General features: G+C 38.4%; 1 protein-coding gene across 6 annotated transcripts in view; it reads right to left on the bottom strand.

The window, feature by feature from the left end:
- KLF12 (Kruppel like factor 12) overlaps positions 1 to 25,311 on the bottom strand; it is a 238,273-nt gene that overhangs the window by 87,351 nt on the left and 125,611 nt on the right. For all 6 annotated transcript variants that reach the window (XM_027646772.1, XM_027646801.1, XM_027646810.1 and 3 more), the window contains exon 4: positions 5,668 to 6,208. In XM_027646772.1, the coding sequence (XP_027502573.1) occupies positions 5,668 to 6,208 (541 nt within the window). The remainder of the gene's footprint in view (positions 1 to 5,667; positions 6,209 to 25,311) is intronic.

Genomic DNA, 25,311 nt, shown 5'->3' with positions numbered 1-25,311 from the left:
TACCACAGTGTATCTTATAGCCTGTGTTTTAACTCTGCATTCTGGCAAGAATTATTATTTGCTCTAGTTCTTAAATGTGTGCACCACCTTCAGGAACACAGGCCCCACCCTAAATACAAGCCTCTTCTCTGCCTGCTTCTCCTCCTGACTAGCCACTGCCAACCTGCTTCTCCTTTCCAAGAACCACTAATGTTCCTTCCAGCTGAACCAAGAAAATAGGAGGAGAGAGAGATTCATTCTAGGGGGCAGCAGGGTGGAGGTGGACAGGCTGGAATATGCACAGCTGCAAAGGATTTTTGTGCATAACAAAAAAAAAATTGCAGCTAAAGTAGAAACTCTCAGCCTCAGTGTTCAAATTCAAAATAACCATCTACTAAAACGTAGAAAGGATAATCACTTCAAATGAAATAAAAAAGGCAATACTATTGGTTTTAATTAAAAGTCTCTTCCATAGCATAATTTATACAAACAGACCACATAATCTGACCTTTAAACATATGGAACAGTTCTGTTAATTTCTAACTTTGTACTACAAATTGTGTTTACTTCTGTGGAATAAACTTTACAGTAGGCAGAAATAACAGGCTGTACTTTAAAAAAACCACCATGGGCAGTGGATAATGTTGTCTTGTGATACTATCGAAGTCACAGAAAAATGTGCAGCAAAAGGTACTGGATTTACTACTTATTAATATATTCACAGTGAGGAATATGGAATGTGAAAACTGCTAAAAGACACAACTGTGTATTTCTGTCAGGTCTATGTACAGACATAACATAAAAATAGTCCAAGCCTATGTCATTACAGCTGTTTATGTATACGGGAAGCAGTCGAAGTTCAGTTGGCAGATTTAAATTTATAATGTTTTGACCACTAGATTTTGCAAATGCTTGTATCTTCTGAAAATTTAAAAACCCATAAGAATGAGAATCCATAAATTTGAACCGAAATCCCCAGATATATCAAAGTTGCACAGCTCCCATCCTTGGTGCACCACCACCAGGAAGGAGCTTTTAAAAGGCCCTTCAATGAATGGAGCAACTCTTCTGAACAACAGAAAACAATTTTTAAGGATATTATATTTGGCAAAACCTGCTGCTAGAGAGACACGACTTGCCAGTAGTATTTATGGATATCTTCTGAAAGCAAAGGACAATGGTCCAAATTAAGCTTGAGGTTCATGGGACAGAAACACTGAGGTTCTACAGATTTTTACCAAAAAAAGAAAAGGTGGAATAGATTTTTTGACATAGAAAATGCTACATTTTTTTTCTCTATGCTCTGTGAAGAGTGGCATAGTTTTTTCTCAAAAATTTCTTCCAAAAGGAAGAAAAAAAATAAAAATAGCTTGCAGCAGATATGCAGTATGGAAAATGCTACTCTAAATGGTTAACATATAGACAGACTTCATGCAACTGAACATACAGTTTTAAGGGAAACCGTCAGGCAATTTTATCTATAGGTGCTGCTACCTGCTTTGCCTCTAATTACCTTTTATCAATCCTCATCACTGTTGAAGAGGGAGGAAAAAAAAGGCAAGGAAAGAGTTTTTCATCGGACTTCAATGCTCTTTTACAGAATATTTTAACATACAATAACGTTCTGTCACCACCACCTAATCCACACAATAAAAAATCTCAAAGAACTTTTTAAGGCTGTGCTTGACAAGAGCAGGGACCACTGAAGGAAGGGAACTTTGTCTCTTTGCCATGTTGAAGGGGTGGCAGAGGGAACAGCTCAGACCCGTGGTGCCCACAAGGACTTGTGCCTGGCTCCCTTCCCCTCCGTGCCTGACAGCCCTAACACATCACTATGCTTTGTGCACATGAAAAAACAAGAGCAGTAGGTTGTAGGGTACAACTTGTACAGCTGGGCTGGTGCTGTGGGAGCAACACAGAGACCTCTCACTCTGTGGACCTTGCTGGACTGTATCCTGCATCAGGGAGGGAAGGTACATGGTCAGCAGAGGAGTCTGCATGCACCTGGGTGTGTGCATGCATATATGTGAGTGCTGGGGGATTAAATGGTGTTAAGAACTTAGGAATTAAGTAAGATTTTGTAAGTGGCTGATGTTGTATTACTGATGCTGAACATAGTGTCCACCTTCTAACTGGGTGTTGTTAATAACTTCCTAAAAATGCTTCAGTCTTGGTTTTGATTTAGGCTAGGTTTTTATCCCACAAAAAGCATCACTGACATAAGGATGCTGCTGAAGCATCATAGCCCTGTCTGCCATTGCCTGCCTTGAGGTGTAGCACGTGGAACAGGTCCTAATGGGATCCTGCTGGCTGCTTGTGTATACAAGGGCTGTTTCTCTTGAAAACCATGCAAAACCTTGCAAGTAAAGAAAATGGGAGAGAGGAGGCAGGACAGACAGCAGAAATGAGCAGCAAACTGAGAGGCACAAAAGGAGATCTGAGACTCTCCTGAAAGATGGTGAGACAAAGAATGCCAGGATGAATGACGCCATGGAAAAGGATGCACAGCAGCTGAGGAGATGACAATATAGGTTAGAAATATTAACAGATAAGGAGGGGAAGATGAAGCAGAGCTGCTGAAAATGGCACTCAAAGAGCAGTCAGCAAGATGAGAAGGACTAGAAAAGTAGAAAAATAGAAAAAGAAGGGGAAAGAGAAGACAAGGTAGCAATTTCTTGTGCTGGAGGGAAGAGAGAATTCAAACAGAAATAAGTATTTGCTTGAACTGCCTAAAAAAGCAGATACCAGGAAGACAGTTTTGTCTAAGAGAAAGATAAAGGAGGACTGTGAAGTATCAGGGGAAGCAGAAAGCCATCTGAGCAAAACACCTGGACGCATGATTAGAGGGATGGTGGCAGCCTGAGAAGGTTTTGCAATAAAATTAAAAATTAAATGGTTCTAGTCAAATCAGGAATGAAGAGGAAAATTCAGCATGAGAAAAACAAAATTGGGAATAACAAGGAAAAAATTTTTCTCTGTATCCTGTTTCTTCCATTTTTTCCCCTAGTACCTGAAACCTTGAAAAACAGGAGAAGTCTGAACTTCAGTCTGATGTAATTTTCACTAATTTTAGCATTAAAAAATTTCTGTTCGGGAAAGTGCCTAAGTCTCAATTGAGTGAAAAGGAATTAGACAGAGGCTAATGTAAATCTAACTTTAAGTGCTTCCGAACTGACACTCCAGCATCTACCACCACTGCTGACTTCAGTCTTCATTTAAATATTTATTTATTTTAAAGACCATCTTGGATAAGACTTGTAAAGATTCCTCCCTACAGTGTAAGTCATATGTCTTTTCAGCAAACGACACAGTATGGAAACAAACAGCTTTATAATACTGTTACATTTTTCTCATGTAAGAGCAGCCTCAGAGATGCTACAGATGCACAAAACTGGATCATCAACACAGTCTCTGAATTAGCACCAAAGCTGCAACAATACAGAGAGCTGCCAATACTATCTGTGAATCAACTGCTTCAATGTGTGTATTTTTTTGTTTCTGAAAATTATCAATGTTCGTGTAGAAGTTGGAAGTTGTTACTCTAAATGACTCCAAACCTGCATTTGTCCATCAGCTGGTAGAGAACTAGCAACTAATTCAATTTGACAGCAATGTCCTGTTAGGATCTGCGTACATTTATTTCTTGTTTTCAGCACAAGAGCTGACCACTGAAGGAAATTTAATCTGCACACATAAATTTATTTAATTGGTTAATTTGTGTAATATCATTGCATATTATTACTTGTATTGTTTTACATTAAAGAATGAAAAACACGCTCCAGCAAAACTCATACCTAGAGTGGACTGCCGCCCATGATTCTTCAATTGTATTTATTCAAATTAACCAGAACATTTATATCAAAAGAATTAGGGACAGCAAAACGGGTACAACTGGTGCAAAAAAAAATTGATAAATTCAAGAACTGTTAATCCCTTTTCTCTTTAACTGTTCGTTAATAAGTGTTGCAGGGCTGGTTAATGACCTCTGCCAATAATAGCACAAAGGCCATATTGTCAGGGCAGCCCAGATGGCACGGAGTTCATGGGCTGAAATCCCTACAGCACATTAAGTTCTGCAATTTTGTTGATGGAACTGGGGTAGCAAAGTCCCAGTTTTACGAGACCAGAAAGTGCTTCCTTATAAAGGAGACTACTACCAGAGCCAACTAGCACCTTTGAAAAGAAAACAAACAGAAAAATTTCTGGATGAGCTCAAGGTCAGGTGCAGCTTGAGGTTCCAAAATCAAAATACAGACTAAAATTTTCCTTTTTCTTTTTTTTTTTTTTTTAAAGACAATATGGTGAAAAGTTCTGCTTTTATTCATAATTTCTTGACATAACGACATGAAGAGCTAATATTACATCACTGTATGAATTGTAATAAAAACCCCATCATTTTCAGGCTTAAAACTAAACTCAGATCAACAATGAGTCCATTTCCTATGTCCAATCCCATTGGGAGGGCACAGTCCACATCTGGGTAGTGAGGGAGCAGTAGGAGAATCAGAGGCTAACAGACAACCAGATACAACTAAACATCAGAATGACCCATCACCGTAGTCCTGTACAATAATACACACCTGCCAGTTTATAAAAAACAGACATGAAAGGTGAGGCAAAAACTTGTAGAGACCTGGTCATTATGAAATTAGGTATGGAAGAGATGTTATAAGATACATTACTAAGTGTCCTACAGTCTCATAAGCTCCAAAGTAAGGTTATATGTCAATATCCTCCCTTTCCACCTCAAGCAATACCTCATTTCAGGGGAGAATTACCATATTTTATTCACTCACATGCAGTGAGCCTTGAAATTAGTGTATCTCATTCTTTTCTTCATATTCCCATCTCTGTCACTAATGCCACCTTTATAAAGCTATGGTTTTCAAGGTATCCGGACACAACTGTTCTCTCTTTTCTTCCTCCACCCATCATCTCACCATCTCTAACAAGTTTTAGCTCCCTCAGTAACTGTTATGTTCTCACTTTTACTTGCTTTCCAGCTTGTTTTCTGTGTTCTTTGGACACCTCAAGAGTGTATCCGTCCTTCTGGCATGTGCCTTCTTCCTCCCTTCACATGCCTCTCAGATCCTGTGTCTGCAAAACTCATTTCCAGTATACACCCTCTGTGTGGCTTCCTTCCCTTTCTACTGTTTAATCTGGAAGAAGAAACCTTTCTGCTGTTTAATCTGGAAGAAGAAACCTGATTCAAAGTATTGTACTGCCACTCCTTGAGCTTAATAAAAGCCTTTCTTTCTCACATTCCTACAGACCAATGATTGCTTTCTCCTTGCTGGGGACCAATCTCTCTGACATTCCTCCCCTTGCTAAACCTGAAACACCTGGTGAGTTCTCCATATTCATCTATGATGTTTTACATATTGACACTTTTCCATTGTCCTACTTCTTCAGCTTCTGGGGAGGATTTATTTCACTCAGGACAAAACTTGCCACAAGTTTCCAAGCATCTACCACTACTGCTGACTTCAGTCTTCATTTAAATATTTATTTATTTTAAAGACCATCTTGGATAAGACTTGTAAAGACTCCTCCCTACAGTATACGTTATGTCTCTTTTCAGTAAACAACACAGTATGGAAACAAACAGCTTTATAATATTGTTATATTTTTCTCATGTAAGAGCAGTCTCGGAGATGCTACAGATGCACAAAACTAGTTGCACCTTACCTTTGACATGGCTTCTCCCATCCTCCAACAGTGGTACTACTATAGTGTTGTTCATATTCCCAGGTGATCTCACAGCTGTATAGACAACAGGTACCGACTGTACCACCACAGGGATACGGTGCACGTGACTCATTTTGTTGGACTGCAAGTTCATGGGACTTGAAGGTGGTACTGGATGGATAATGTGCAAAAACTGCTGGCCTCCAACACCAGATGCAGAGGCCACAAGAGGACCTGGAGTTAATACTGACGGTACAGATGCCGCTGAGGACACTGATGTTATTACAGTGGGTGATGAAGCTGGCCGACTAGAAGAAGAAGTAGAAGTAGAAGAAGGGGAGGAAGCTGATGCTGTCATGGAAACCGGTGAAGATGAAGCTGCTGTAGGGGATGACCTGGCTTTGTTTATTGATAAGTCCACTGGTTCAGTCTGTGTTTGGAAGTGGTCTGTAGATAATGAATCCTCCGTGGGGTCTGCCTTCATGTTGTTTAGTAACAAGGGTACAGCATCCATATCTGGGTAGTTGTGGACGTTTGGAGACTGTTGAGGAAGTACAAAGGGACATAGTTACATATGTGGCTAGAGACAATTTGCACACACAATTGATAATGCACATCACACAATTTGGTCATGAAAGCCACAGGACTTCCTTTCCTTTTCTTGTGTCAGCTCATAATTTTAAAGTACAAATCATGCTAGAAAGCACAGACATGTTCAGTTTGAAGAGAATATTAAAAAAACCCAGTTCTACTCCCATTTCTTAGAAGGTGTCAGGATTTACCGTACAAAATCACCCTCTTTCTTTGCACTACACAAAGTCACCAGTGACAAAATTTTTTTATATCTTCATGGCTAACAACTATTTATATAGACAGAACATTTTTTTCCCAACATCTAACTTTAAACCACTGCCTGTTACTCTCGTGTCATCTACACACAGACATGAAGAAAAAATGGTTACCACCAACTCTCAAACAACTTTCTGCATGCTCGAAGACTATAATTTCCCCCTATTTGTCTACATTTCTCTAGCCAGGCAAACCTGTTTTCTTCTTTCTTCATATGTCAACTTTAAAAGAACAAGCCTTAGCACACCCTTGTTTGCTCTTTACTTTTGTCCATGCCACATTTCAGAAGGCCTTACACTACTCACAGTCCTTCAGTTCAATGTGTGACTTCTGCATTCTGCATGGTTACTGACAATGACCTCATGGGTCTGTACAGAGCCCAACATTCGTATGGTTGCCCTGTTACAGGCAGCAATGGTTACAGCAATTCGTTATTCTGAACTAGCCCATTAGATAACTTTTCCCCTTGTTATTTGTTTTTATTTTTCCATACCAATTAAGAACAATTTTCCTGACTTCACAAAATAATTTTAGACCAACTCTTTCAAAGCTGGGTTGACCAAATTTATTCTAGATAGGTGCCAGCTGCTATTTTTAAAGTTTTCTTTATTTCCATCATCAGGTTAACAGAATTTTTAATAATGCTAGGCCAAAGACAGATCCCTGGAGAAGCTCATTGGATATATCTTTCCATTTTGACAGTACATCATTAATAACTAGCCTTTTAAAATGTTTTTTCAAGGAATTTTCAACAGGCAGAGTAAGGATGGAAATTCCCATTGATAACCTGGCAGTAAGACTAAGCACAGCTCTCAGCTCCTCAGCTAAGTACCTCCACAACACTGCACTGCAGCAGAGCTTCTCTACAGGCAGGCACACACACACAGTTATGGCAGTAGTACAGAAAACCAAACTGAGTATAAAATATTTGCCATGTTACTTCAAATCTCACTTGACCCAAAGCAATTATTCCATATACAGATCTAACAAGTAATCTTTTTACAGTACCTAAGCAGCTCTAAATGTATTATCTTGATCTCTAGATTATAATATTTAGTAAGTATCTAAAAATATTAAGTCAGAAATATTTAAGCTAGAAATATTTTACACATCTACTCTAAATAAACTAACAATCAAGTAAACTATTAATTAATTTTGTGATTTTTATAATCAAGTATGTTAAATATTTTCAGAGAAAACACTCCTTGTTTTGCGTCAGAGTCAAATTTCAACACAGAATGGAGTTCCATTGCAAAAGGAAAAAAGAAACACTAATATTAAAAACTCCAATAATATCCACAACCTAAGTGGATTATCCCTGGCACACTGAAACATGAGATGTTCTGGTAGATCTAGCTGATTTAGTCTAGTTCTTGCATCTGACATTTCCCCCACTTGAAAGCAAGAACATCTCTGGAACAGTGAGTCTTTCAATATTCACACACAAATCAACATAAAATAAAGAGACGACTATCTAAATAAAGGATTCACCTGGATCCTGGATCTGTTGTAATACAAATAACAAAAGCAAAAAATCCCATTTTGTAAAGACAATGGGAAGATCTGCTAAGAAAGAACACAGAGTGAAGACCAGGTTACTTTTCAAAGTGCATAAACAGCTACAAGTGAGAAGGTCATGAAAACTTCTTCTTTAAGAAGACAAACCCACCTGTAATTGTCCAGTAATGATGCCTCTTAATTTCCTCTGAAACCACCTTGCCTGGATTATTATCCATGAGATCCCCCATTGCGTCATTATGAAGTCAAAACCATAAACATACACGGCGCAAGTAGTTCATTTGTCAAGTCTTGACAAGTCTCATATACTTGCAATTGGAGACACTGGTTCTGCTAAACTAAACAGACTGGTGACAGAGGAAAGGCAAGACAGAGAAGGACACCCTGCACAGATTATACCCAAATCTTCATAAGGCCAAAGGCAACATCTTCTATCTTAAATGTTCAAGAGAAGGGGGATAACTTGCATCCAAGGGAGATAAGGGATCCCCTTGTGCACATGGCTGCACAAGCGTCATATAGAAGTAGCATGAATTGCCAGCTCTGTGCACAGGGCAGATAAATCCACCATGGAGGAAATCCTACATGTTGCCATACTTCCAGGTTTCCCCTGAGTGCCAAAGGCAGATTTCAGGTTGACCCAATGCCACCTCAGCTACACAATGTGTTATTCTGTGACCTGAAGGATGGATTATCTGCTGTTGCTGTCCTTCCTTGCTCTTCAGAGCACTCTAAAGTGCTCTGAGGGAACTGGGGACTTGATGTACCCAGTGTATGCATGTCAGACTGCTAGTATTAGTCTTCTGATTTCCAAGATACTTCTGAGACTGGACACAAAGAATCCACATGGACCTCAAAAGCAGTCTATCAGCAAATGGAGCACATCTGCCCCCAAGTCCCTCTGGCCTTGGCAGCAAGCAGTACTAGGTCCCCCACAGGAAGAGTAAAGAAGAACCCCAAGCCCTTAAGTAGCTAATGGCACACAAAGTGTTTGTTCTGTGGTTAGAACTAATGGTCTTTGCAACAAAGCACGGGTCATTAGCTTACAGATTTTTCTAGACAGTGCTAAGAACAGGCCTTTGTTTTACTCAGTATTTACACCTAGTCTTTTGAGAATTTTAAAAAAAAAAAATCATGTAACTTCAGACTATCATACAAATCACATTCTCTTTTAAGAGCTCTTCTACATTTACTTTTGTCTGTACATTCCTTGCATTGTATCTACTTTTCCCTAGGTACTCTCTTCTTGTCCAGAGCTGCTGGAGGGACCATGCAGTCTCCATATACTATGGTAATGTCGTTGATATTATTAATTAATTCAGTCTTCAGCAGTGAAACTAAGCATGAAACTTTACAATCTCTTCATGATTTTCTCCAAACAGGATGAAAACTGGTATACCCTTCAGTGATCTCCTTTCACTGCCAAAACTGTAAGACTAAGAATGCCCTTTTTTTGGTAAATTCAGGCTATGATTGATGTCAGCTGACATTACAAAGGCAGAGGATTCTTATGAAAACAGGTTTGTGCATCTCATATTTAAGATAAAAATTGTAAGCAAGAGCTATATTTTGTTCTGCCTGTGGTGAGCAAAGACCTACCCCAAAAACTCACGTTCCCTTACAGTGACCTACGACCAGTACAGATGTTTGTCCATGATCTCAAATTTTATCTAAGTTGCCAAAACTCTATTTAATCAGTATGTGATTCAAAACTTTGAACATTAAATTTATCATTATTTTCTGAAAATGGATGGTATAAGTAAACTTTTCCTAATGGTGACTATTCCAGAATTAAGAACTTCAGGATGAAGTGTAGCAATGAAGCTGAAAGAGATGGCTGAATTCTCAGCACACTATTTCTTAGCATCTCCCACTAATGTTATTAACTGAGAATTAACTGTTAATTTCTCTAGACAATGAGTGTTGTTGTTAGTTTTATTTAATGGAACTACATCTTTTCTAATTGAGAAGATAATAGAGCTATGGCTGGGATATTCAGAGGTATACCGTCAGCCATTCTGTCAGCTCATAAAGTCAATTGGATGAGAAAAAAACAGTTGTGTGTTTATTTCTCCTGTCTCTCTAGTCCTGTTTTTCCATCCTCATCTAGTGAACTGGGCTTCTTGTGGTGGTGTGGGCTCAGCTTATTGCTGGTTTGGACAACTGAAGCAGGTTTTTTGTATCTGGCTCCCAAAAGCGTCTGTGTTGGTTTTGTGAACTTCATTTCGGTTTTATGAGTCTAAACTCTGTAGCTGACAGTTTGGCAGCTTCCAGAGCATTTGGTAGGTTAGAAAGGGTTCAGCCTGAGGTCCTTGAAACTCAGTGGGCTGCCTTGGACGTATTTCCCAGACCACGGAAATACAACATGAAGGGGTAGAGCTCCACATGGCTTCCCTCATCTCACTGCTCCTGCTTGCTGGTACAAAGGAGACAGACAGCTTCAGCCCTGGTACCAGCTGGGACTCAGAAGCAAATCTCAGCAATGTCTCCCTCTGCAACATTGCTGTTGCATCCTTATGCTGTTCACCATCCACTCAAATCCAGTCTGAGACAGAACTGGAAGGCAGGTTAGGATGGCTCCCTGCTACAAAAGGCTTTTCAATAAAGCTGCAGCCTCTATTAATCAGTGCTCTTGGCTCACACTTCTGTGCCTGCCCTTTTAAAGCTGTACACCAGTATTCTCTGTAGTGCTCTGTTTCATTAGCTTGTCATTAATAAACACCGCCAAGAACATAACACATGATTTCCCTATTCACGAAGCTTTTTTTGGCTGAGTTAAAAAGCATTCCTTACTGCCTTATTCCCAGACCATTATGGAAAAACAACCAGTCAACCTCACAACAAGCCATAATACCCTGAGCAAAGCATGGGAAGTTGTGGCTGATAACATCCCATCTGCTGGATGGCCATCCTTTCCTGCACAGTTCTTCCTCATCTTCTTTCCAGACCCCTGAACTCTACCTCCTCTTAACTTACTTGAGAGGAAATTTTGCAATAGCCCCCTTCAGTTCTCTTATTTTACTCATGGCAATCTCCTCTGCGTACCAACATTGTCTCCCATCCATAACCAAGCCATGAAGAGCTCATAGTTTCCATCCAGCTACAGTTTAAACCAGACAAAAAGCAAAGATCATTTTGTTTTCAGCAACTCATCCTCACACCTTGAAGTTCATCAGCTTCACAGAGTGCTAAGCTGAAGTGAATGTTTCTACCTTTGTGGACTTTTACTGCTCCCACACAACAGAGTTTGCAAACCTCCAACAATCAGCTGTCAGATATTAAAGTGTCTTCCTTTCTGGCAGCAATCTCCCAAGGTCAAATATTTTGTAAGAAAGCATACCAAAAAAGCTGTCCTTGATGATGGAAACTGAACAGACTAAATTTAGCATTTAGTTTTGAGGACAGGAAGTTAAAAAATAAATTGCTAAATGTTTAACTCTTCAGTCAAATCACTCAAAAACCCATTCTTATTTGACATCATGCTGTCCCACCTCATTCTGCTCTGGCAGGAGAAATTTCAGATGAGATGATTTTGTTTTGTCAGCTAAAAGAGACTGAGATGAGATAAATCCCACTCCATCTGAAAAGCTACCCACAATTTTAACTACATCATTGCCACTGCGAATACCAAGATGTTAAGGCTTGGCAGTGCAGGCATGCAGTTGTGTGGGCAAGCAGTGCAGAACTTGTGCCCAGCTAGAGCAGGTTTCAGCTCTGATCATCATGCTGCAGAAATATTCTACAGGTTACAGACTGTCTAACACTTCACAGTAAAACAAACCAATATGTTTTAAATTACAAAAACCACTTGCTCTAGCAGAAGTCATTTTGCTTCTGCATAGCACACAGATGTGCTTACAACTCTAATGCCATGAGATGTGCAGGTGGATTGAGTATAGGATATGGTGTGCTCATCTTTTGCACACAATTTGCTTTTTAAAATTAAAATTGAATATTTCCCTTATCCTTCTTGTAGGCAAGGGTAGAAAGTTCATCCCCCTGAAATTTCAGTTCTGTAGGTACATGCCATGAAACATATCTGCCTGTAGCAGGTTTTGTCCTGTCCCACTCCAACTAGGCACTTGCTGAGTAAAAAGACTGGTACGGCCAGCTTGGGTAAGTAGCAGCTTGGGCACCTCAAAAAGCCTTGCAGGTTATGGCTCAAGTACCCAGTGCTTTAGTCAGAGTCTTTTTTTGGCTTATCTTGCTAATTTAGGAGTGAACTCTCTTTAAAATTACAGGAAGAGATGTTTTGCAAAACACCTTCGCATAATGAGAAATGACATTCACAACAATTGCTTCTGCCTGAAAATCCCCACTTTAACCAAAGCAACAAAATACTCCAAAGCACAATACAACCAGAGAAAAAAAAAAGAAAAGGAAGAAGTAATACAACCTGGAAAAAAATTAACTAAACAGCTTCTACTTGAAACACTCTGCTATCCTCCTGAAAAGACAACACACCCAAGAGTCAATTATGCTTAATTTGAGATGTGGCTATCATTACTGATCTGTACATGAAGGATGCACCACTACAGTGGTAACAGTGGTAACAGACAGCTGTATAAAGGCAGAAGGGCAAACATGTAGACAGTTGAAAAGTAAAACTGAGCAAAATACTTAAAAATTTGTTCCCAAATGCAAACGCTGGAATGGGCATTTGTGCTTTTTTGCTCGAGGCTGCTGCTGCAGGCTTTCCCAGGCTGACAGAACTGCTCAGCTTGGATGCATTCAACAAATGCAGGAGGTCACACTGAAGAAGAGGGCAAAATGCAAGACAGCTGGATCTTTCTGCTTCTTTTCTGGAAGCATAAATTAAAGTGTATCTTACTGTCAGTTTTCAAGAAATGGTTCCTCAGGGTCAAGGTTAAATTTGTGTTCCAGGGAAGAAAAGAGATCCCCACGAGATAGCACTCCCAAGTATAGTTGAGTCAGACTGTTACAACAACTCACACTGAAGCAGCAATTGGCACTGAGATAGACAGGTGGTAGAGTCCAGGAATTATTAAAGTGAAAAAAGGCTCAATGAAAATGCATTTAAACGAACTGGAATCAATTTAACAGGAAAGACTAAGAGATACTCACTTTAAAGTACTCATGATTCACTTAATGTATCATTATCGCTGCATAACACTTGGAAGTTTGATTTCAAAGTGGATGTTTCCAACCCTCAAGGCCTAAAAATAGAATATCTATTCTCTTCGTGAGTCTGAAGAGACAAAAGAAACTCAGCACATACTATGAGGCGCAGGTGGCCTTTATTAGCAGAGTGTTGCTAAATGTGTAGAACCTCCAGAAGATACCCCAAAATAAAAAGAGAATTAACTAAGAGACAGGGAGACCAAAGGCAAATCAACCGTTCATAGACAAGCAAAATTCAAGCTCCAAGGCTGTAAAAACTATCTTCTAACTTCTCCTGAACAGTCACACCATGGTATTATTCCCAACCACTTCACCAATAAAAAAGTACTATGTGCTGCAACCTTTAGCAGCAGTTCTAACTAGGACTGGGGAAATGTGCTTCAAAATGAAAGGAGATCCCTATGCAAACAGTATAAATTTTTAAATATGTTTAACAATAAATGCAAACACATCTAGTGTGAAAATACTTATTTTTAAATAATACATTTGCAAGTAAGCATTAAGGTTACTTGGCATCTAATCCTCCTGTCCCCGAAATGACATGTTTACCAAAGGGCTTCTACAATGGTACAGAAGAACAAGTGATTACAGATTTCTACACCAAATAACCTAATCAGCCCCTGTACCATCTGGTACATTAAATGTAAAAATGATACATTTCTTTGACATGAGGCCAAATTCTCAATATCTCAAATTCTACATGGGCCTGCTGTGACATTTTTGATAAGCAACAAAACCTACTCCCTTGTTCCCTAAATCATAAACACATTCAGGAAACTACATGTTCAGCTTAGATGTATTATTTATATATGAGCAGTGTTACTAGAATGTTCTGTCAAAGAAACAATCTGTCAACACAACTCTTCAAGAGAAAAAAGTCTAACAAAGGTGTGGTGCTTGGATTACTACTTGCTTAAGCATATAAAGAATACTGATAATATACTTGTATTCCTTGTACTAAGAAACTTCAGATGTGAAAATTTCTCAAAAAATAGCAGATCTCTAAATAATTGCTAAAGTGGAGGTAAAACACCAGGAAAAAACATTATATTGCCCCCAATTCAGATTTATTTTTTTAATTTAAAAAAAGGTTAGTTTATAAAATCCTAGACAACAAGAATTCATACATCCACTTAGCAGCTCTCCTTTCAAGTTTCCCCCCCATGTTTTTGGGGTAATTATTCCCATTTTGATTTAATTTGGTTCTTTATTTTCTCTAGTCCAACCTTAAATCAAAATCTTCCAATTCTATTTATCTGAAAACTTAATAAATTTGAGTCCTTGATGTTTACATTAGAAAATAGTAAAAAATTCCAGTGTGCATCTAGTACAATTTTTCTAAGTGAATTCTCTTTTGTCAGTCTAGATTAGTTACTTTGTCTGCCATGGAATACATCAGGAACTTTCAACAAGTACCTATCAAGCAGGTCTGTTGATAGAGAGGGCCACCAAATTAGCAAGGCTTAGTGAAAATAATTTTTGAAAAAAGTACTCATCAGCATTTACATTTCTAGGAGAAAATAATCAAATTATATTCTCTGATGTTTTTCAGATTGATATGGAAGCATTCAATGTTTCCACATAAGCCAACTTACACTGAAAACCAATGAAAGCATTAACAATAATTTGTAGCCAACCATTTGCTGAAGATCCACAAGTTAAAATTTTGATGCAAAGTTTTGATAAACATTTTCTTACTCTGCACATTATCACAAAATATTCATAAATGTATTAGCAAAAAGGACTGATATGAATGACTGATGCATGAAACTATTACTGATACCCTTTAACCACCTGTAAGCTGTTGCCCAGTTCCAGGTAAAACTCAGCCATGTCCCCACTAGACTTAGAGCTCAGCACTCACAAACTGGTCTTACATTTCCATGTCATTCCTCCTCGGGCAAGCAGTGCCAGATACTGCATGAGGACTCTGTGCACTTGGTAATTTAGCTGACGTGAAAAAGGTGTAAGACTGGGCAGTTACTTCTTTTCAGTCATTCCTCATTACTCAGTCTTGCTTCAACAATTCTACACCTATCACATACAAACATCAGGAGTGGTGGCAGTGGAGGTGCCATGCCTGAAACACACATCTAGTATGTTATCCATATACTGCAACTGAGTTTCTCTCTTTCTTTGCTCGTCTTTGTTCATTTTAATTTCCAGTAGAAGGATTCATTTTTCCCAAATGAACCTCTTTCTGTTTACTATCCTTCAAGCTGAAGTTTAAGTTCATTTTGCTCTTCTGATCTCACAACTGAGACTGCATCTCAATTTTTACATTTCTCTACTGAAATAAAAACATCAAGTAGAGACAGATAATTAGGTCTGACTGAAATTAAGCCTTTCAATGGCTTTAAAACACCCCCAACTGTTCAGAAAGAAAACATTTCAATCAAATTTTACTAAAACTAGCACTTTCTGGTGTCTGTTCCTCGAACTTATAGTTGGTCCTAGTCAAACAAATACACCTGGTACTGTTCACTACGCACTGAGGGACCATGGCCTGAATTTGTATAGCCAAAACCTCTCATCCTCCAAGTGTGGGTGGCTCTACTCCAAGCTCATTAACCTGGGAACAAGTGGTTTGCCTCTCTAACTCCCTTGAACTCCTCTTGCTTCCCACTGCCACCCTTCCTCTGGGACCAGGCAGCACTGAGGATATGAGCTGACCTCAAAGGTGGACAAAGAGCCAAATTTGTGAGAAGAATAACACTGGCTGGGAAAAAAAAGCCTACAGAGAGACAAAATGCAGAGATTGGGTCTGGTGCTGCCTGAAAGGGGAAACTGATGTAATAAGTCCTGGCTGGGAAGGCTGGAATATCATCAGCAAAGAAACATGGACTCCAAGGGGTCATGTGAGGTGAGTCTGCAAAATTAAGGAAATTACGCACTTTAAATCCTAAGCAAGCCATTGGCTACCTGATGTCACCTCAGATACAACTGGGAGGCCTATGAGATGAAGATGAGGGTGGGAAGGAAATGGTGCTCATGTCATTGGTTGTGGGGTTGGCTGGAAAGGCTGTGATGCTTGGTTGGATGTGAAGAAGAGTATCCCAGCCTGGAGAAGAGATCGGTCAAGCCTGGAATGACCACAAAAAAGGGCTCGTGCCAAGTAAAGCAAAACAGCCCACCAGTGCCTGGCATGGGACCTGAAGCCGCTGAGGTTCACCATTCCTCTGCTGTCAGCAGATATTGTTGAAACCCACTGGTGAAACATCCTGTCCCTCTGCAACACCCATCCACAAAAAATGAAGGCAAGAAGTGTATATTGCAGTAATTGCCCATTAAGGGCCTGACCAAAACTAGCACAGCCTTCTCCTAACACTGCCCAGACTGCTTCATCATTCAGGTTTACCAATTTTCTTTTAACTTGGTTTTTGGGAAGGTAGGATTAGGATGGCTAATTCTGACTTTCTACCCCCAAAATTAGTGTCCTTGTATATAAACTATGAATGTGAGTACTTGGAAAATATATATATTTTTCATGTCTCTGGAATGGACTTTGATTCAACTCACTGACCTAGCATGTTATAGTATATATTGTTATAGAAAAAAGATCAAGAATAAAAATCTAACCCTTCTCTGTGCACCTTGAGTCTTTATACAGATTATGAAGTTTACAGCTAATGGCTAAATGGGACAGGATATTAGTTATGAGGGGGACAACCCACTGACACCATACATGGACCAGCAGACTCCAGTACAGACCATTTAACACAATGCTCTGGAGCTGACCATGAAGACTTCCTTGTTTCAGTTCTTATCCTATGGGAATAATAATCACTTTCTGATTACTGAAAAATTATTAGTCTTCAGAAATCTTCTTTAGGTGGGGATAACACAGAAACTTCCAGTTTACAGAAGGGAAAATGTAGGGAAGACTCTCTTGAGTTTTTCCAGTACTCCAATATCAAAGTTTAGAGTTACAATACTGGAGCAAAAACATATTCAATAAAAAAATTAAATGCATTCTAACAATTAAACCCTATTTATATTATTTTATTTTTTCTGACTTTTAAGGGCTGAATATAAATAGCATAACCCAAAATCTATCATTATTCACAATACTTTTCCTGCTCTAAAGTAAAGCCTGCAGTGTGTATCTGTAACAACTCCCATTATTTGAAATGCTCACATCTGAAATCTGACACGACTGTACACACTCAATATGTCATTATACTTTTAATCTTAAAACAATAAATATCTCAACAACCGAACTAAAATGAACTCAAACTGATTTTTTTTAATAGGTAACAATATCACAATGATACTACTACACAGCAGAAGAAACTGGGTATTTGTTTTCCTCAGAAGAGAGTTAATACAAAACTAGTATGATCACCATGTTATTAGTTATCACTCCAAGTTTTTTCTGGAGAATTAAATTGTTTTTAAACAGAACAAACATCAATGTACAAAGAAGGGGTTTGTAACAGCTGCTTAATAACTTCTCATTTCTTAAGCTTATATCAACTTCAGAATATAAGACAATACCTAAAATTAAATTCTGCTAGAGACAAAACTGTTGGGTTTTTCAGCCAGTTAAGATTAAAGTCCTCTTGAGAACAACACTGCTGAAAATTTGCCTAGCAATTAAACTATGATCCAAATACTTTCTTTCTCTCTCCTGTCCTGTAAATTGTAAAACCTGTAAAGCAGACCAGTTTGAAAAGGATGCATCAGAAGATCCCATCTCAGAACAACAGCCTCATAACCGCACCTCATAAACCACAAAAAAGCCTCATAAATAGAGCTCTCCTTGCACGTGTGGGAGACAGACTTGAATCCCTTCAGGCACTGGTGCAAACTGAACCGAGGTCTTCCACATCATTAGTGGTTAAGTGACCCATGCTTCTAAGTAAAAAAGAAAGCAGGAACATTACCTGCTATTTCTGTACTTCAAAATACAGTGTTTCAGGGCATGTAAAGCAGAGTCTGAGTCACAGCAGTAGAAGTTTTAACATCTCAACCACCAGGTCAGATGCCCTCAATGGGAGAGAGACATATCGCCTCTCTTCCTAGTGCTGATTAAATGCATGCAGCACTGAGCTGCTCTGCCCTTAAGGGGACCACAAACTCATAAACAAGGTTTTAGGCCTTAGGAAATATAATATATTATTAGTAAAGAACATTACAGTCCTCCAATTTTTTTGTAGTAAAACAGAAGATTTAAGGATTTCACTTTTGAATTACAGCACTGAAATCTCCACTGATATTCCATGCCCATTTATTTTGCTGTGTAGAGAATTAGAGGCAAAGGAAAGTCAGATTCACACTTGCTTATGACTAGGTGTCCAAGCAACTAGCTGACATGGGCAACAGTGGGCAACTTTAACATGACAATAGTGCTGTGAAAAGACTTTATAATCCCATCACAAGATTTTTATAGAATAAGTCATAGTTAATATAAACCCAGGTGGTCTTCCCAGACAGATGAGGTAGTTGATCATATTACACAGTAACAAGAACTTTGATATACAAGGGACTATTCCTTAAGCGCACTAAGCATTTCTGAGCACTCAAACTTCAAACCCAATAACTCTACAGTTTAGACAGCCATTTATATTCAACTACTAACTATACAGTGCCTGCACAGGATATAATTGATAGCTGTACTGCTTTATTATCCTGGAATCTAATGAAAAGATTGATTGCCGTTTTCCCCCCTTCCCTCCCTTTTAAAAAGTGAGTTGTTCTTATAAGGAAGGAAAATACCAGTTTTATTTTACTATCTGTCATAGATATTACATTTTATTAAACTTAAAGGAAGTTCATGATCATACTGAAAGGTCATCACTTGGACACAGAAAGCCAGCTGTACTAGCCCAAAGACTTAACTACAGTGTCTGTGCTACATGGAAGAATACAACAAAACCGATACACTCGCAGATTAAAGCAGATTTTGCTTGCCAAATCCTAATTGTGTTTTGTATGTGAACATATCATCCTCTGAAATTTGCTTATTTCATTTTAAGATCTATTATGTCTTCAGTATAACACCAGACAATGCATCAGCCCAGACATCAGTCCCACGGGATGCAGGCATGCTTAGAGCAACCAGGGCTGCTGCTGACCAAACTAATGAGTCCTATTCTGAGGGAACCATTTTCCAACTGACCAAAAAAGTGAGTTTACCAACTGATCCACTCTGACTATTAAAAATAAATCCCAACAGGGCTGATAGTTAAAACAGTAGGGCTGTGTGGCTGCCAAAAAAACCCTAAAAAAACTTAATGTGTGAATCTATTGAGGGAAATCTCAGATTATTTATTCATACTCAGAATCTCAAAAGAGAAAGAAATTTGTTTAGGCCAGAATTTGCAGACTGTGCCCCGCATCAGGCATTGATGCTCTTTCAAAAGATATGGGTCATGATATACTCAAACATGAAAGATTTAGGAACATTAATAAGACAAAACAACCAATCTTTTTATAGCATTACATGAGATGCAAATCTAAGAAAAGGAGAAGTTTGGCAAGTAAAACCTAATTCATGATTTGCCTTCATCCTACCTGTCTCCAAAGACTTCTATATACAGAAGTCTTATAATCTTAGAAATATATAATCTTAGAAATTATATAATCTTAGAAAGATTATATTCTTAGAATATATAATCTTAGAAATATAATATATAATCTTAGAAATATTGATTACACACCACAATTATGGTGTCAAATCACATCTCACTTACATCCTAAAATAACAGACACTACTACATAGGGTTATGTTTATCACTGAGAGCCTAAGACAGTTACCTTTGGAAAATTAGTTTACCTTATAATTCTTTCAAGATACAGTCTTAGGATGGTAATGCAGCACTTGCAATAGCAATTCTGTACAACAAAGGTAACAAATACAGTAACTGGTGGTGCTTGGAAAGCTATCATTAAGTTCGTCAAGTTTCTGTTGAGTTCAATAGGCCTCTCCCGCATGAAAGCTTGTGAACGATGGGAGACATTTTTTTCCAGTATTCCCCTTACAGATTATCTTCGTCCAGTAAAACAACTAGTCTGGCTATCCTCAAACAAGCAGTCAAATCCTCCTGGGGAACACACATTTTTGGATCTTGCTTTCAATATTTCAGATCTGTCAAAAAGGTCAAATCCATGGTTTACAAATAGTAAGAAATATGCCACTCATTTTCCCACCACATACATTTTTGGTAATGAAAAAAGAACACCGCAAAAACTAAGGAAAAATTTAAAAATGACATAAAACAGAGAGAAATTTGAATAGATTAACTCATTTAGTTCATCTAACTCATAGCAAGAGGAGCTAAGAAAGAAAATTCGGAAAAGCAAGCCCTCCTAGAGTCTTGCATTTGCCCTGTAGAGGTGTGCTCATGTACTAAACAGGGAAAGATCTCCAGGCAGGGTGATCCTGAAACCACAGCTAGCACTGACTCCGTTCCCCAAACAAAAGGATATATGCAAATAAAACAAAAAAGCTAGAATACAGTGGCTTAAACCCCAGAATATATAATCTATTTCAATTATCATAACATGGTATTTCTGATATGTTTAATCCAGACAAACCTTCTTCCTTAAGAGGTATCTCATGAAATTTGAGAGGCACTTAGTTATCAAATATTATTCTATTTATGATATTCATGGGTCAGCATGCCTCTTGAAACCTTATTGTGAGTTTTAAGAGCTGGTTTTTAGTTCACTCTAACTTAGCCAAACAAACTCGATAAAACACTACAGCTGAAGTCAATGAACCAACTACATTACACAAGATAAACCCCAGAAAATTTACTGATGGTGAAAGAAGTGTGTCAAACTGCTTGTATTATGACAATAAGTAATGAATATTTGGAGAGAGTGTACTTTGAATATTGTAAAAGAACTATTAACACCAGCAATCATAATGGTGTACCACAAACTGGCTCTAGGTAGGGCTAATATTCCCTGATCCTGCATTTGGATGTCTATGATGTAAATGTTCTCATGTGAGCTACAGGAATTTAATCTTTGCCTATAGCCAGTAGAACCAGGAGAGGGCAGAGAGGTCCTGGGCTTCCAGCTAAAAAAGCTTCCCCTTATTAACGAGGTCCAATCAGAAGCCTACATACACGCACTGAAATGGGCTAAACTGAAGGTTTAGACAGATAATTCACTGAAGGTAAGACAATATATCACTCAGTGATTCTTCTGTCACCTATATGATGAAAAAAGGTAACTCTTGCCCTAATTACAACATTAAAAAGGATAAGCAAGATTTCAGGTTGGGAGCTGCATATTCAGCCCTTTCTAATTCCTAACTGTAGACCTCAAGCTGCAAAAGGGGTAAATAACGAAAAACGGAAGCAAGGGAACAACAGTGCCTCTATAGAAGGGACAGCCTCATTCAGAAATTCTGATTTCCTCCATCTGTCAATATCCCATTCGTTTTGTCCAGATTAACTTTTGGCCAAAGGTATACGTGGTCAGAATGAAGCTGCAGTAAAAATATGAAAAGCACAGTAGGGAGTAGAAATAGCACAATGTTACTCATCCAAACTAAAACAGAGCTGACAATAGTATGCTCCAGAAGGACTTATTTTCTTCTTCTTAAATGAAGCACCACCAATAGGCTTTTAGAAGGCATTAGACTTTGAGGATGTCCAGAATACTGAATTTTAACTTCAGCCTAGGTTTCCCAGGAAGGGTATTAATACCTTTAGGACAACCAAGAGAACCACAGTTACTGAGAATATTTAATACCAGAAACCAGTGAAGTGTTTCAATTTATTCTCAACAGAAAACTCTGAAGTGACCAACACAATAAAAATATCTCTATAGTAATGAATTACTTTGATAAAATGGAGTAATTCATTATTTGCATTCATAATAGAGACATTTTTGAACAGGAAAATTAAAAATACATAGGAGATTAGAAAGAATGAGTAGGGCACATTTGAATTGCTGTCTTTTCTGTTTTACAGTGTATCACAAAAGTACTGAAAATTAAAATATTTAATTTTACCTTCTATTACTGAAGTCACAATGTAACCTGATAGAATTTCTGATTTACATACTATTACTATAGTTAAAAAACAAATGGAAAGATAATAAACACAACACTTGTGTGGTTACTAAATGGCATGCGCCCAAGTTCAGTTTGGAGCTTAATTAGATGAATTGAATCAGTTCACCTTGTGAATAACAATTTCTGATGAAGTAGCCTGTAAATATGAAAACCAGATTTTATTTTCCATTAAAAGCAACTAAATTTAACTGATCTCCAAGAACAATGACCTGTAGCTTTTTGCTTTCTTTAACTACCAAGATTACTAACAAAACAAGAACAGGAATTCCTGGGAGGACTGCAGACACGGCCTCACGTCCCTAAAGCCTTGGGCAGCTACAAGACCACCACTGTGCTCCAGCAATGACTAACTTCATCAATGGTTAACTCACTCTGCCCACCATCTGCTTACACCACAGTCAGAAAGGTGGCAAATGCTTAACAGGGAGGAAACTGATGACTGAGTATTTGGCAGCTATAATCAGCACAGCACTTATTTTTGGGTGATGAATCACCGCTTTTATCCCAGCTACACAGTGCTTTCACTGCACAGAAAACCTCTTTCATGGAAAGAGCTGGGACAGGGCAGTGAACACCACTCTTGAAAGAGCCACGTCAAGAGACTGCTTTGGACAGACGAGAAGATTTTTATGGTCAAAGGTTGCTGTGCACAATACTGCTCACCATCATTCACCAGCCATGGTGAATTCACCAGCAGCTCTAAGAATACAGGACTACTTGTCTGGAGATCTCCAAAAGTTTGTTTATAGCCAATAAGGATCACCTTTTCTTTCATAAAGAGTGAAAATAAGATTGTTTTCAAGAAGACATGCAAGGTGTGAGTGATGGCATCTAGAGAGAAAGCTTGATCCCCTCCTGTGTAGGCCACTTGCATTAAAGTCATGTCACACCACAACAATAATTCAAGCTCTGTCAAAACCTTGAATGAACTTACAAGAATTGGAAAACCAGAAAAAAATGACTAAACAACATTTTGATACACTCAGCTAAAGCACATCTCCAAAATCCCGCTTTCCACAGAGCCCTTGGCAGCCTCACTACAGGCAGCCCAGGACCAGGGCCAGGAGACCTACACGATGTCATCACAGGCTAGAAATTGCACTTCAGCTACCTTCAAAGCCCACAGAGATGACAGCGAGGTGAAGCATCTTTATTTGACACTACAGTGCACGTGCTCTTCAGTGGTGCTGTAGGTTGTCAAGATTTATTTGCCCTTTTCCCCTTGCCTCTCATTCAGAATGTGGGACTAGTTCAAGGACTGACATAAGCTTTTGGTACATCCTCCATGGTCTCTTGAACACAGATTTCCAACACAGCAGCACTCTCAGTCACAGGATAATTACATATAGGTCAGCAACTACTATCTGTGGCATATCAGCTCTATCGCAAATGACATGCTAATAAAATTATAAGAGATCCACTGACATTTTTGTCTCAATATTAAGAAATGTGACAGAGTCAATGAACACATCACACACACTTCAGGGTAGTGAATGGGTAAAACCAGTGCTTTTGCTTTAGTGTTTACTTTGGTGGAATCCAGAATCCCCAACAAACAGAGCAGTAGATTTCCTTTTGCCACCCCAAAACAGGCATCTTGTAATTTAAACACCTGCCTTACTATTGCCTACCAGATTACTCTCTTCTACCTTTAAACTGACATAAGCGAGTGACGAGGCTTTTTCATAAGCTCGAGCCTGAGAATGCATCTGTCCATATCAATGTACACCAGAGTGATCTGCAGAACAACTCAAAAATCTGCGTAAAACACTGACTTCACTTGAGTACCTCCTTCTCCCTTTGGTGCGTGTTTTTTTTTTCCTTTGCAAACTCTTTAGGAAAAAAAACCTCAAAACAAACTAACAATGAGCACCAGGTTCTTCCTTTTTAGCCAGCTAAGTTTTTATTACTATTCCACTCAATATCCCAATGAACTTTGTAGTTTGAGAATTTCCAACTCATTTCTGCTTATGACAGTTGGTTTTACACCAGCAAAACCCTAATATCGTCCCATCAAAGATCAAAATAAAAGAGAGTGAATTCTGACAAAATCAGCTCTTAATCCCATTAGATTTCAAGCTGTGCTCATGAATCTGCTCCTTGGGGGCCAATCACTACAATGCCTTTTTCAGCTCTGGCATCTTACTTTTTATATCTTCTTCAGAAATTCAGTGTCTGCTCACAACATTCAGCAAGAAATATTTTTGTAGTGAATATACAACATATTGTGGTAACTATTGCCCAGAAATAGATCCCTAATATACACTGCATATACACTTGTTGCTTCCAACTTGCAATATTTCAGCATGTAAAAAAGACCTAGTGTAACAAGGCTACTGCTACTCCTCAATTCCACTGTCATCTCTGGAGCATAACTGTAATCAATCATTTGGAATTCAATTATAATTTAAAGGACATCACAGCAACATCATACATCACTCTTGTAAAGCAATGATGAATTTAAGTCCTATTCTTATTTATTAATTATCTTACAGAACAGTAGAAAACTTTTAAAAAACCACGAAGTTCTGCATGATGCTATTGGATATATCAATGCTTTTAGAGTGACTAATGCAAAAACTTTACTTCAAAGCCACAACACAAATACAGTGAGGCGTTCTGCACCGCAAATTATTCTTTCTGTAACCTAATATCACTTTCCAAAATAAGAACTTACTCAATCAATATTGTCTTAGTTTATTGTTAGTATCAGGCAGTTCCAATTGCAGTTTCAATACAGTCATCTATTAAGAGCCCATAACAAGACTCAGCAGTACTGTAAACAAATTAACCTATACAGGAGATTTCAGTAACGTACATAAAGAACTAAAATTTGTAGAAATTGTTTTGTAAGTTCACACGTTAGGATAATCTTTTGAATAGGGTACGTAAACCAAGATGGGGGATTTCAGAAAGGATTATCCCTCTGCTATGGAACATTCAACTTCAAAATTTCCATAGAAACAGTAAAACCATTTTGAACTGCTATCAGACTACCACCACTGTTATTGTCTGAAACACCTGAGCCCACAACTATGAAACTCTTTCAAATCTTTTGGCACCATATCAGAGTGAGGATGCCTGACATCTTGCATCCTGAA

The sequence above is a fragment of the Corapipo altera genome, unplaced genomic scaffold, assembly GCF_003945725.1.
Source record: "Corapipo altera isolate COAL_440 unplaced genomic scaffold, ASM394572v1 0, whole genome shotgun sequence".
Taxonomy (NCBI): Eukaryota; Metazoa; Chordata; class Aves; order Passeriformes; family Pipridae; genus Corapipo; species Corapipo altera.
Note: the sequence above shows the minus strand (reverse complement) of the source record. Positions and strands in the feature narration are given on the sequence as shown.